Below are 14,007 nucleotides of genomic sequence, written 5' to 3' on the forward strand. Positions count from 1 at the left end.
CACACACAGAGCACACCAGCTCACCAGGAAGGAGCTTAATGATAAGACAGAAGCATCATTATGGCAGGTCAAAGTGAGCACATGAGAAAGGGAGAGAATTTACTGCAAACACCTGAACAGGTAAAGTTCACCAATTCACTTTAAAAAACTGGTATGTGTTGAAAATGGTGTCTCAATTTTGTGGCAGTCTGTTAGTTGCCAACTGGTTGTCATGAGATCTTATATTGATCAACATGATCAAATGTAAAGATTTTCTTTGGGTGTCAGCTCCTGTATTTGTTCAGTACTTTTCCAGTTTGTGTTTCCTTTGCTAGCCCTAACAGAAACAAAACTGAACTTTCCAGTGTTAAAACGTCTGTCCAAACAGAGTCATCATCGCCTGATGGCTATTTTAGGGTCTGATGACTATGATTCATGGTGCTGTTAGGTGTAAATTTAGGTCATATGCTATAAAATGAATCTTATTTTAGTCTCTTCAAACTGTGTGCTGTAATTTGTTTGACAAGTCCTGTTCGATAAATTTAGAGGGTCTTTATTGCCTCTTCACAGGGATTTTGTGTTCCTGCCTTATGAAAAAACATTCACAGAGAGCTGTTTTTGCTAGAACACATGTATGAAAAGGTTGCATCCGTGCGTGTGTTTGCATATTTATGTTTAAAATGTGAGATTCCCTATTCAGCTGATCAACACCTCACAGTCCCTCCAAGTTATTTTTATAATCAGCGATAGAGGAAGTCAGACTCAAGTGGGGGATTATTAGAAACACAACAGCTTTACTATTTTTTAATCAGAGATATATCTAGTAACAATACGTTGTGAACCTTCATTTCTTCTCATTTTCCTATATGTATTTATACAAGTATTGTGATCAATTTTTTTCCAGGAACATGGCACACCAAGTCACAGACAGGTAAATAAGTTCAGCCTATATTTAAACTATATCCATTCAGTATAATGTATATGAATTGTCTGAATAGGTTAAACAGATGTTTGGTTGAAGGCAAGACTAAGAGCAACATGCTCACTGGTGCCGCTTCAAGGACAAACACACCGTAAACACACTGTAAAAAAACAAAAACTGTTATAGTAGGCATATTTTAGCTTGTTTCTAGTGCTGCACTATGTACCAAATAACCTTTATCCAGTCATAAAATTACTGGAATCTATATATAACCAGCAGTGTTAAAGTCATCCTGTCATCCAATTAGAAATCTAAAATTGAATTCAAGGGGAACCATTGGGACTGTTGTTGTTGGCCTAAAAGAATCCCAACCCAGACAACATTTGTTTAGGAACTATGGTGGTCAAGATGGTTTATATGTCATGGCCGATTATCTGATTGTTTTGGCCCATTTTTAAGATATGAATGATAATGAAAAACTTTTCTGTCACTCTTGGTTCACTCCAAGTTCTTAATACCGTGTAATCCACCTTCAACATCAATGATAGGGTTGTGTGATTGTTTGATATAAAGCACTTGTACACACATCCCGAAACCACCAGTGATCCACAATGGTATTTTACAGTAGGAATCCTGTATTTTTCATCATAGACATGGTGGACATGGTTAAAACAGCTATACCACTATTTTTCAGTCCTGTGTGTCACCTGAAACATTATTTGTTAGTTTTTCTTGGCGTGCAGACCAGTTTGCCTGCCAGTTGTGGCTAAAATTGTTCTTGGTGTGACCACAACTCTGTTTTAACAGAATCTGTCATTTTCCCCTCAAGTCTATGAATTGCATGCTCTCAGGCCACATTTATCGGGTTATGTAAACATTTGGTCCAAGTATTTTGGGTAGTTCCTCTTGTCATTTAAAAAGAACAAACATAATTGTTTGATGATAAAAAAAACTATCAATGAGTGAAAGGAAAGTTGTATTCATATTCTAATAGCCATAACTATTAAATCCCTGCCCGGTGTTGGAAAATATTTAAAATACTTAATAGGGTCTGCATTGCTATGCTCAACTTAGGTTTAATAATGTGTGAAATGAAATGTACTGTGTAACTTAGTGGCTTGCTCAAAACAGGTGTGTGTGTGTGTGTGTGTGTGTTTGGCTTGGCTATAATCTGCCCTGCAACTGTGAAGACATTTCTGTACATGTCTGCAGAATAACAGGAATGTTGTGAAGGTCTAAAAGTAGAATAGCAGAAATGTTGGGAAGGTTGAACAGACAGCTGAATGCCAGGTGTAAGAGTTCAACTGACACTCAGCTAAAAATATGTTTTTTCTTTAATTGTAATTGTAATTGTAATTATACACACCTTGCTTTTGAATAAAAACTCTGTCTTTGGGGAGGAAAAGTCAGAAGTGCTCTGGTGACTCGGCTGACACGTCTCCCCGGCTGGGCGAAAGAAACTGTTTCCTTTTATTATTTAGTTTTACTAAAACAGTATAGCATAGGACTTAGCTTTACCAAAACAAACGAGTACGCAGGAGTTTCTGGGAACAACTCCATCACCGGGAATGTAAACGTTTGGGCAGAACTATATGTGCCAGTTGAGCAGATGTTGGAACATGGATATGTCAAAGCACTAGCATGAAGGTGGTATGAACTATACAACTGTGGTCAAGTTGGGTGAATGTGGCTCCAACGTAAAGCGCTTTGAATGGTCAATGTGACGACAAAAGCACTATATAAATCAAGTTCATTTATCTCCACCAGTCTTTGGGCAAGAGGCAGTGTACACCCTGGACATGTGGTGTGACGATCTTTCAAAGTCCACAAAACCAAGAAGCTGATTTATGATACAATAAAGTGTAGGAGACCAAACAGGACCATAACCATCAGAGGAGCTGAAGTGGACTAAGGTTTGCAATTACTCTATGTAATTGCATTGCAAATAGTTTTTATCCTGTCTGATCACTGTTTCCTAAATTAGTTTTATTCTTTAATGCTGTTGCTTCAGTGTGAAAGAAAGCATGACCATACTGTGCCCTCTGTGCAGACAACTGTTTTTCTGCTGTTTTAGTGGCCGTCTGCACTGTCTCTTCGCAACCTGAAGACGAACACATATACTGTATTGGTGGGGTTGGGGTTGATTATCCGTCCACCATCAGTCTCAGCATTGCTGTGGAGAATGTAACTATAGGTAGCTGGATCAGTTTTGGACAGGAGAGGGGTGTTCTGCACAAAGCGCTGCATTCTGTACGGTTCTGTTCCTATAGGCTGACATGAGATCAACATGGCCATTCCTTCGGTAAATTATCTGATCACCAAGCCATGCAGATGTGAGCAGACCTTTACAGTGAACTACTTAGCTAAGACGCTGTTAGAAGAACAACCGCCAATGTTTGTGTGTACAAAATACATACATCTTTTGTCACAGACAGCAGATAGTGGCAGTGTGCCTTGTTACCTGCCATCAGAGGTGTGGACTTCATCTCATCGTGTGTTTCCTCACATCATTAAAGTTTTCCTCTTCACCCCCTCAAATCAGAAATGCCTGATGCTTTCCAGCAGGGCTTGTGACTTACTTGTGACTTGGGTAGTAATGACTTGGTCCCACCTCTGCCTGCCACCTAGGCACAGACAGAAAGATAATATTGGTTGAGGAGACTTCTAAACCTGCCTTTTTCTTATGAAAGTCTTACTTAAATGTGAACCACACCTGGTGTTTTTGCAGTTTGTGGATGTCTGTAGCTTTTTAGAAATCGTACTTTCACTGGACATGGGTTGATCTAAAGATGTAAAGGGAGCAATTGTTTAAAGAAAAACAGTTTTGAAAAACTCCAAAATGTTCTATAATACATTCCTATGGTTTAAAAATATTTTAATGAGATGCCAGAAAGTGATTAACGTTTTTTCTGGCCGAATGGAGCATGGTATAATGCAGCACTACCCCAACCCACCTGCTGCTGCACACTGCTGGCCAGCTGGCTGAAAGTAAGCTCCTGAACTTCTCCCTCACTTACAAAAATGACAGATTTGGCTGTTTGGAAATATTTCAAGTTGCTATGAAAGCAGATATTGATGACATGGAAACTGAAGCAGCACAACATATCACTCTTATTAAAGAAACGTTTCAAAACTACTATTGGCAAACTACAAGCACCAGGTTTGTAAATCAACTGACTGCAGGCTGACTACTCAACCGGGTATTACACAAAAAACAAAGCTTATATCAGTATGTTACACTCCTAGTGCTACTCTGCAGTAAGCAGGAGAACAACAAAATTCTATGATATTCTACACAATGAGGACTTGAAACTACTACTATGTTTATTCTATTTTTGCTACGTATCAAAGTAACATAAATTATAAATCCTTTAGATAATATTACTCTTGCAATAATCCATGGTATATTATTTTTTTAGCAATTATGTCATACTGTTCATTTTTGTTTTTAAATTCTATGTAAAAACAGTGATGCTGTGAAACCATGGTTTGGTTATTCAATGTTACTAAATTGTCTCATTCCTTCACATTCCAGAAAATCTAACACCTGGTTAACAAAATAGCCAGCTTTGACAAAATATACTTAAAATCTATTAGTGTTAAAACCTATTATTTTTTAACAGGTCACAAGTTACATTATTGGATTGAAATGTTTGTTTGAATTTTTTAGACTTCTTTTTTCTGCCTCTTAACAGTTTTCTCCTGTCCATTCACGTAAACTCGGAGTGACGAGGAGACAAAGAGACAGGAGGGTGAGTAACACATTGTGATCTTAAGTTATACGTGTATCAATGTCCAGGACTAGTCTTTGCCTTAAACAGTAAAGGCAGTAAACTGCTCTTTTCATTGTTTTAGGATTTAAAAGAAGATGAAAACCCAGAGGCCAAGGCAAGACGACACAAGGAGATGGAGGTACTCTCATCTCTTTGTTTTACCTTGAAGAAAATGGTATTGTACCACCTAAGCTGTCACTAAGTTAGATTTCTGTCCATAGCTGAAGCCTCTGTATAAGGAGCTTCTGTACACCATCTCCCATAAGATGGGCAAACCAGCGTCCGCTGAGGTTTTCACAGACAGCCAGCTTCATCAGTACATCCAGGAGGTAATCTCCATTCAGCACGTAACAACAGGCATGGTTTGGCTGATGACTGATGGTTCTTTCCTTTCTATCTACCAGGCTTTCACTATGACAGATGCGGAGCACGGCAGTCTGATGGAGATAGTACACAACACAGAGGTGAGAAAAGGAAAACAGCATGTTTTTTTTTTCCATTCGAAGAACTGTTTGAGACCCCAACATCTATTTATAGATTTCATATGAAGAATGTTAACATATCATGTGCAGGAAACTGAGTCATTGGCATTGTTGATACCGCTCTATTTTCCAAGTATCTGACAAATCATGAAACCCCCAACAGCCACCGGTATACTGCCTGATGGTAACCGTTAAGGAAGCTAAGGAAATCATAGGAAAAGATGTCAGTGGTAAGTTCTTGCTTAGCCCCTACAGTCAAGATCTTTGTGTCTCTTAAAAATGTGCTTATGATAGCAAACTTCACTGTCGGTCACATAAAACCCAAATACAAACACTATTAGCTTGTATTTTATGTTATTTAGCTTGTCACCGAGCACAGCAATTAGCGTATTCCACAGATTTCTTTTTACTTACACTAGCTCTGCATCACGGTTAATTAACAACAGTCTTTGAGTACCACTAAAGGCAAAACATCTATCATCAGTGGTGCTAAAGCTTGGCTGCATCTTACTTATTTTGCTAGCGATTTACATGCACAGGGCACTTTTTAAAGTGAATGCCGTAAATCCTTATATGTCCTTCAAATGCATTTAAATCCCCTTAAAATACAAAAGATAAATAGAAGAAGCATCAAGTTACTAAGAGCGTCTTCACCCATGTTGTGTTTAGATGACATTGATACTTTAATTTATATTTGTTAGATGCTTAAAATGTAATTCTTTCCAATGTGAATTTGATTTTGAGTAATTTTTAGTAAACTAATTGTCCATTTAAAAAAAATTTGTTTTCTACAGGTTTTAGTGACCCTTACTGCCTCCTGATGGTACTGGAAGAGGAGGAGGAGAAAAAGAGCAGCCGATCGAAAGCCAAACCCAGCAAATATGTTGTAAAGGGCACAGTATCACATGAGAAAATCTACCAAACCGATATTAAAAAGCAGACCTTGAACCCTATTTGGAACCAAACCTTCATACTGTGAGTGACAATTTGTGGCACTTTTCCAATGAATTAGGGAGAGTTGTGTTTTTAATTATCTTTAGTTTTTCCTCTTTAGAGAGTTTGAAAATCTGACGAGGACCAGTTTTCACCTTGAAATGTGGTAAGAAAAGCCCAAAAACTTTACTTTGCCTCCTTTTATTAAACTTTTAGATATGTTCACTTTCTGTTCTTCCACTGAAGGGACAAGGATGAAGAGGTGTCTCTCACTCAGAAACTAGAAGATATCAAAACCAACTTAACTAGTTTAAGAAGGTACTCAACTTTCTTTCTGACTTATTTAATGGCTTTAATAATCAAATCTGGCAAGGGTTCCTGCTTTCCTGATCAATGCTCTGCTTAGGATGATCAAGGAGGCCAAAAAGGAGAAAGGCACAGATGACTTTTTGGGAAATATTGTCTTAAAACTACAGGTATTAAACACTCTTAATTTGTTCTCCTATTTTACTCTAAATATCTTTTCAGTCTAAAAAACCCAACTGTGTCACAACATTATAGGATCTCCACTGCACTGAAGACAACTGGTACAATCTGGAGCCCAGAACGGAGACGTATCCTAATCGTGGCCAGTGTCACCTCTTCCTCAAGTTCATCCACAAAGCTGTAAAAAATGTTCCTATGAAACCCATCCTGACTCAGTTGCTGTTAGAACCTTGTTGGAGGACACAGTATTTTGTACAATTGTGAATAGTTTCTTGCAGAACTATTTGTACCCTTTGAACTTTTTCACATGTTGTCAAATTACTTATTCCATGAACTTCGGTGGGTTTTTATATGACAGAGCAACGCAAAGTGGCACATCATTGTTAGGTGGAAGGAAAACGTTTTGTCAAAATATTTGACAAATGAAAATCTCTAGTGTGGGGTGCGTTTGTATTTAACCCTTGTTTAGTATGTAAAATCTTGTTTTATTGCACTGTTGCAAGACTTAATGTAGAGTATATCTCTTCCGGCTTTGAACATCTGGAAACTGAAATGTTTCTCCATTTGTCTGTGCAAAATAACAGAAGCTCAGTCAGATTAAATTCAGAACATCTGTGTACAACACTTTGGTTATGCCACAGATCTCACAGGATTTGTTCTGAACTTTGACTGGACTATTCTAGCACATGAACATGCTTTGCTGTAACCTATTTCATTGTATCTCTGTATGTTTAGGGTTGTTTTCCTGTTGGAAGGGTTACCTCCAGTCTCAAGTCTGTTCCACCCTCTAAAAACTTTATTCATCTTTCAGTTAACTCCAACCAGCTTCCACTTCTCTGTTAAAAGAAAAGTATATCCATAGCATGATGCCTTCTCCACCATGTTGCACCATGGGGACGGTGTGTTCAGTGTAATGTGCCATTTTAGCTGTCCACCACACATTGCGTTTTCCATGTAGGCTATGAAGCGGAATTTACTCTCATCTGATTTTTTCATAAGAGGAAGATTTGTGAACTTCAGAGGTCATGAATACTTGTGCCAGGCACTGTAAATCTTCATGTTTGTAGCAGCTATCAGAACACATACTGTTTGTGTTTTTGTGTGACTGGCAGAGAGATGGGACTCTGAGCGCCGGTCGCAGTGCCTACACCAACTACTGTGGGATTCTGCAGCAGTTTGTCCAAGCTTACATCTCAAAGCAGCAGGTGCAACACATACTTTCTCCTAGTGGTGTTTTGGGCTCTGGCTTTTTTCTCCTATTTAACCCCAGTCTTACATTTTCTCGTGCAGAGTTCTGCTCCATGGAAAGGGGCCTTGTGTGGCGAGGCTCAGACTCTGCTTGAACTCTACGCTACGCAGAACGATCTCTCTCCTTTTCTACAAGATCTGGCGTAAGCACCATGTTTTTCTTTTTATAGACTTTTGTGATTAGACCATATGTGAAGCGAATACTGACCTTGTAATTTGCATGAATTGTGCCATTATGAATGTGGATAAATTAGATTTATTTGGACACTGAATCAAATCTGGCAATATTCTCACCTTTTGCCACACAATTGCAACTGCTGAGTTTGAAAACTCAAAGAAGGAGGGTCTGCCGAAAGAATAACTGCTCTTTAGGCCACTTTGGCCTTTCATAAACCAACCACTTCATCCGACCATGCCCCACAACAATGTGCTCCTACATCAGCGAGGTCCAAGTGAGCCCTGCGATTGACTTATTACCTTATTATCCCCCTCTGCAATCCTGAAAAAGGTTGAGTGAATACAGAAAATGTATGAATGACTTTGTACAAAATATTGCACCTTTTCTCCACTCCTCTATGGTTCAACCACTGAGAATTAGAACTGATTCAGCCACAATTTCCCCACAAACTGAGAACTATCACATGACCATGATCATATCACCACCCTAAGTTTAGAGAATCAGGGATATGTCCAAAAAAGGTAAAAACAAACAAATCAACTGGACTTCAGTTCATGTAGTTGAAGATGTTTCTCAGTTCAAAGCTTAGACTCCCCTAAAAATAAGGTGTCGTTAGTGACTGGACATTAGGCTTATTGCTGAACTGTATGTTTTTGAAAGATGAAATGTTAGATAGTTCCTCTCTCAAACCATCTATCTTTTCTATCCAAAATGTGAAAACGTTTGTCCTCAAAAGGCTGTCCCTGGTCCTTGAGGTGTATGCGCAAAGCTGAGTTTTTCCCTGTGGAGCTGGCTGTCTGTTAAGCCACGTGTCTGTGGAGAGGCTGTCTGTTTTCTCCATTATAGAGGTCTTATCCATATCAATAAGTGTTATGGTTTTTATGGGAGTCTAGCTAACTTCTTCTCAGAAGGACTCATTGAGGAGCACCAAATAGACTAAACCTTTACCTTTTTAGCACCACAACCAAATGCTTTTTCAGTCACACTGAGCCATAGCTGATGTGTAGCAAACTGCAGTTAGAAACTTCAGTGTAATGAAAATGTAAGTGTTAAACAATTAAAGGTATAGTTCAGAAAGTTTGCAGTGTGATTCTGTTAAGAAAATTGTTAATAGCAGTTAACATTCTACTTGCAATAGATAGCGCTCATGGAGTCTTCATGTAGTATAAACCCATATTAGTTGGGCGTGGAGGTTAAAGCTAACAACTAGTCTGACAAGAGCCAAGAACCAGAGAGGACATGTACCATCTAAAACAACTTCAGTCTCAAATAACAGTATAGCAGTTTATTGAAATGCTATTTCATAAACCTTCAACCAGTCATGATGTCTGCGTTGTGTGGTTATTTGCAGTGGGGTTGATGTCTGCTTACAAGTGAAATACAGGTCCTTCTCAAAATATTAGCATATTGTGATAAAGTTAATTATTTTCCATAAAGTCATGATGAAAATTTAACATTCATATATTTTAGATTCATTGCACACTAACTGAAATATTTCAGGTCTTTTATTGTCTTAATACGGATGATTTTGGCGTACAGCTCATGAAAACCCAAAATTCCTATCTCACAAAATTAGCATATTATTAAAAGGGTCTCTAAACGAGCTATGAACCTAATCATCTGAATCAACGAGTTAACTCTAAACACCTGCAAAAGATTCCTGAGGCCTTTAAAACTCCCAGCCTGGTTCATCACTCAAAACCCCAATCATGGGTAAGACTGCCGACCTGACTGCTGTCCAGAAGGCCACTATTGACACCCTCAAGCAAGAGGGTGAGACACAGAAAGACATTTCTGAACAAATAGGCTGTTCCCAGAGTGCTGTATCAAGGCACCTCAGTGGGAAGTCTGTGGGAAGAAAAAAGTGTGACAGAAAACGCTGCACAACGAGAAGAGGTGACCGGACCCTGAGGAAGATTGTGGAGAAGGGCCGATTCCAGACCTTGGGGGACCTGCGGAAGCAGTGGACTGAGTCTGGAGTAGAAACATCCAGAGCCACCGTGCACAGGCGTGTGCAGGAAATGGGCTACAGGTGCCGCATTCCCCAGGTCAAGCCACTTTTGAACCAGAAACAGCGGCAGAAGCGCCTGACCTGGGCTACAGAGAAGCAGCACTGGACTGTTGCTCAGTGGTCCAAAGTACTTTTTTTGGATGAAAGCAAATTCTGCATGTCATTCGGAAATCAAGGTGCCAGAGTCTGGAGGAAGACTGGGGAGAAGGAAATGCCAAAATGCCAGAAGTCCAGTGTCAAGTACCCACAGTCAGTGATGGTCTGGGGTGCCGTGTCAGCTGCTGGTGTTGGTCCACTGTGTTTTATCAAGGGCAGGGTCAATGCAGCTAGCTATCAGGAGATTTTGGAGCACTTCATGCTTCCATCTGCTGAAAAGCTTTATGGAGATGAAGATTTCATTTTTCAGCACGACCTGGCACCTGCTCACAGTGCCAAAACCACTGGTAAATGGTTTACTGACCATGGTATCACTGTGCTCAATTGGCCTGCCAACTCTCCTGACCTGAACCCCATAGAGAATCTGTGGGATATTGTGAAGAGAACGTTGAGAGACTCAAGACCCAACACTCTGGATGAGCTAAAGGCCGCTATCGAAGCATCCTGGGCCTCCATAAGACCTCAGCAGTGCCACAGGCTGATTGCCTCCATGCCACGCCGCATTGAAGCAGTCATTTCTGCAAAAGGATTCCCGACCAAGTATTGAGTGCATAACTGTACATGATTATTTGAAGGTTGACGCTTTTTGTATTAAAAACACTTTTCTTTTATTGGTCGGATGAAATATGCTAATTTTGTGAGATAGGAATTTTGGGTTTTCATGAGCTGTATGCCAAAATCATCCGTATTAAGACAATAAAAGACCTGAAATATTTCAGCTAGTGTGCAATGAATCTAAAATATATGAATGTTAAATTTTCATCATGACATTATGGAAAATAATGAACTTTATCACAATATGCTAATATTTTGAGAAGGACCTATAGAAGTTGGAGGAGGTGGACCACCAACAATCTTTCTGTGTGAAGCACAAGCAGAATGTGCAAAGTGTTTCCTCTCTGAATATTGTTTATAAAAGTGAATCTTGTGCAAAACTTAAATAATTCTATCAATTCAAATGAACAATGGTTTATTCATTTTTACACTGCCTGCTAGTTTTCAGGTTGAACAATTTTTTGGAGAATTATTTTAGAAGAGTAGAAGTCCGCTTTGGTCTTGGCCTCTTTTGGGGCTAGCTGTTAGCTTTAGCCGCTAGATACAAGTAATGTGGATTTATATCAAATAAAGATGGTAAGTTGTCAACTGCAAGTAAGATACTAACCGTGTGTAACATTTAACCTCACTTCATAAATTCAGATCTATCCCAGTAATGTAGCATTAATTTATGTGGTTACGACTGTTTTAGAATATGGGAATTCCTCCCAAAATTGGGACTATTCTAAAAAGCGGCTAGCCTGCTTCCCACATGAGAATTTCACTCTGATTCCCCATCTAAGACACTGACGTCTCATAAGTAACCCATACAATCACACTTGGGGGAATGTATTTACGGGAAATATTTTACATAAAATTTTGCGAAATAATTTTAACAGAGCTTAGTTGTCACAACAATACGTATAAGCTCTCTGTCATATGCCTGCTCTGAATAATTATGATTGTGATTTTGTTTACTGCTGCCAGGAAGTGGGTGGCTTACAGTAAGCTGTACCAGACGTTAGAGGTGGACTCGTCTGTGCTGTTCCAGCAGCTCACCAGCATAGAGTACCACTGGCATCAGCAGGAGCTGCCCTACCAGCAGGTATACATGCACAACTCACTGTCAGGGACAGAAAGTATGATATAATAGTAAAATTGTAGCTAAATGCACAACATTTGCAAGACACATACTGCAAAAAACAAATACTGTACTGATATCACAATCCTTTGCTAGTCATTCCCTGGTATAAATGCTCCAAAGAAAAGGATCTGAGTACTTCCTATTTCATGCTGCACATTAAAACCTGATTGTATCTACAAGCTTACAGTTTTCTATGTTGAAAAGAAACTATTTGCATAAGTAGCTTGTTTGAATTGGCTGTGCTACTGTTTCTAGATGTGTGCTTGCTGTGAAATTATAGAATGAACTAGAAGTTACGATTTCAGCACAGAAGCATGTTGTGTAAGGTGTTACTTTCTGTTAATAGAAACAGGAACTTGGAGATTCTCTTCATGGTTTTCTGCAGTATGGACTCTGTTTGGTTTCCAAATACAGAGACATCTTCCCCCCAACTCCCAGTGCAACTCCAAAATTACACACACTGCTTAGGTATGTCTGTTTGGAATAGAAATGGTCTAATTATGAGCACATATTATGCAACGTGTGTTTTTTTTATTATCACAGGATCTTGGTCCAAATCTGTAAGACTCAGGCTTTTCAGAAACTGAACCCAGCCCACTTTGAGCTTCATGAGGGAGTCTTCGATGCCATACAGGTGAAGTATCTTTGCGATTATATTTTAGAGTGCACATTTCCTATTATGTAATAAACCATCTTAAAATATGATATTTTATATCAGACAGGTACTGAGGAGTGGTTTACCATCAAAAAGGGTTTGCATCAGCCTATGACCAAGGTAACATCATATAACTTTACTAAGGTCGAAATACACAGATTGGAAATGTGTATTATTACTACTACTAATAGTACTACTATTGCTGCTACTACTAATAATGATAATAATACAAAGTTAAACTTAACAGGGTTCTTAAAGCAGGCATATAAAAGTCAATGCTGTCTAGCTATAATTACTTTTTGTGTCTTGCACAGTCTGATATCTGAACAATTAGTCATGCAGGGCTGAAAGGAAGATACTTCACATTCATGTGTATTCAGTTTTAGCTCTCCAGATACAGGGCATTGCAAAATCAGTGTTCTTTATTTTCTGTGATAAATACACATAGTTAATCTTGATTGTGATGCGGAGGGAAAATGATACATGGTTCTCAATTGTTTTTCCAACCAAAACTCTGTATTTTTTGGTTATTGTGGATTTATTTTGTAAAGATTTGATCTCAGTTCTGATAAATAAGAGCATTTTTGTGTCTGTCTAATTTGATGAAAATGTAATTTAGAGATGGCAGTGTGGGAGTAGGGTTTGATTATATGTTGCCAACTTGCCACGCAAATGCAATTTCTGCTCTCCGCTGACACAGGACCTGACAGAGATTGGGAGCGCCCTCTCCAGGCTCATTGTCGAAGTACAGGAAGACATAAAACATAACAAGGACATTTGGAACAGAGTTTTTGTCAGGTAAGAGGAGCAAAAATAATTTATTTTAATTGTCATCTGCCTTCTCTCAAGACAAACACTGACTTTCCCGCCAGTGGCAAAACTGAAACCTGTACAATACTTGCTGTAGGTGGCTCTGCTAATACTTGTATGTTGTGATAAAACCCTATATGAGTAATACTCATCTGTTCTCCTTATTGTAGCGCTGTGCAAGTGGATGTTTTCACTGTTGTCTATCAGAAGTTTGACTCCCTGGTAAGTTGCAAATGGAACATGTTAAGATCATGCCCCATGGACATGTAGCTATTGCCTATTATTTCTCCCACTTGCCATGGTTCTTGTTCACCATAGCTCGCAAAGGAAGTGAAAGAAACCTTATTTATAATGGACGGCCAAATGGAGCTGAACCTTGCCAAAAGCCTGTTTCCTGTTTACCTGAGCCTGCAGGCCATCCACAAAAACAAGGCTTTCCTGCAGAAAAGGTTTGAAATCATCGGCCTGTTTTTCCTATGATGTATTTTTGATCTATCCTAACAGTTGGTGTTAGATAAGCATCTCTAAACATACATGTTTAAGTCTTGCAACAGCTTTATTTAGGTCCATACTTAGACTAGGCCATTCTAACGCATCAGAATGTGCTGAAACGAAACCCTCAGGTTACATTTAGATCCACCCATCTCCCCATTAACTCTAATCAGGTTTCCTATACCTACTGTAGAAAACAACCCC

General features: G+C 39.0%; 1 protein-coding gene across 1 annotated transcript in view; it reads left to right on the forward strand.

The window, feature by feature from the left end:
- unc13d (unc-13 homolog D (C. elegans)) overlaps window positions 1–14,007 on the forward strand; it is a 21,445-nt gene continuing 7,438 nt past the window's right edge. The window contains exons 1-21 of the mRNA XM_047376837.1: window positions 1–120; window positions 884–910; window positions 4,597–4,653; window positions 4,757–4,813; window positions 4,896–5,003; window positions 5,079–5,138; window positions 5,320–5,386; window positions 5,951–6,131; window positions 6,211–6,255; window positions 6,336–6,407; window positions 6,496–6,565; window positions 6,651–6,755; window positions 7,688–7,780; window positions 7,866–7,966; window positions 11,690–11,807; window positions 12,193–12,314; window positions 12,390–12,480; window positions 12,565–12,621; window positions 13,202–13,299; window positions 13,482–13,533; window positions 13,630–13,760. Of these exons, the coding sequence (XP_047232793.1) occupies window positions 61–120; window positions 884–910; window positions 4,597–4,653; window positions 4,757–4,813; window positions 4,896–5,003; window positions 5,079–5,138; window positions 5,320–5,386; window positions 5,951–6,131; window positions 6,211–6,255; window positions 6,336–6,407; window positions 6,496–6,565; window positions 6,651–6,755; window positions 7,688–7,780; window positions 7,866–7,966; window positions 11,690–11,807; window positions 12,193–12,314; window positions 12,390–12,480; window positions 12,565–12,621; window positions 13,202–13,299; window positions 13,482–13,533; window positions 13,630–13,760 (1,772 nt within the window). The 5' untranslated portion in view covers window positions 1–60. The remainder of the gene's footprint in view (window positions 121–883; window positions 911–4,596; window positions 4,654–4,756; window positions 4,814–4,895; window positions 5,004–5,078; window positions 5,139–5,319; window positions 5,387–5,950; window positions 6,132–6,210; window positions 6,256–6,335; window positions 6,408–6,495; window positions 6,566–6,650; window positions 6,756–7,687; window positions 7,781–7,865; window positions 7,967–11,689; window positions 11,808–12,192; window positions 12,315–12,389; window positions 12,481–12,564; window positions 12,622–13,201; window positions 13,300–13,481; window positions 13,534–13,629; window positions 13,761–14,007) is intronic.

The sequence above is a fragment of the Girardinichthys multiradiatus genome, chromosome 10 (genome assembly GCF_021462225.1).
Source record: "Girardinichthys multiradiatus isolate DD_20200921_A chromosome 10, DD_fGirMul_XY1, whole genome shotgun sequence".
NCBI classification, from domain to species: Eukaryota; Metazoa; Chordata; class Actinopteri; order Cyprinodontiformes; family Goodeidae; genus Girardinichthys; species Girardinichthys multiradiatus.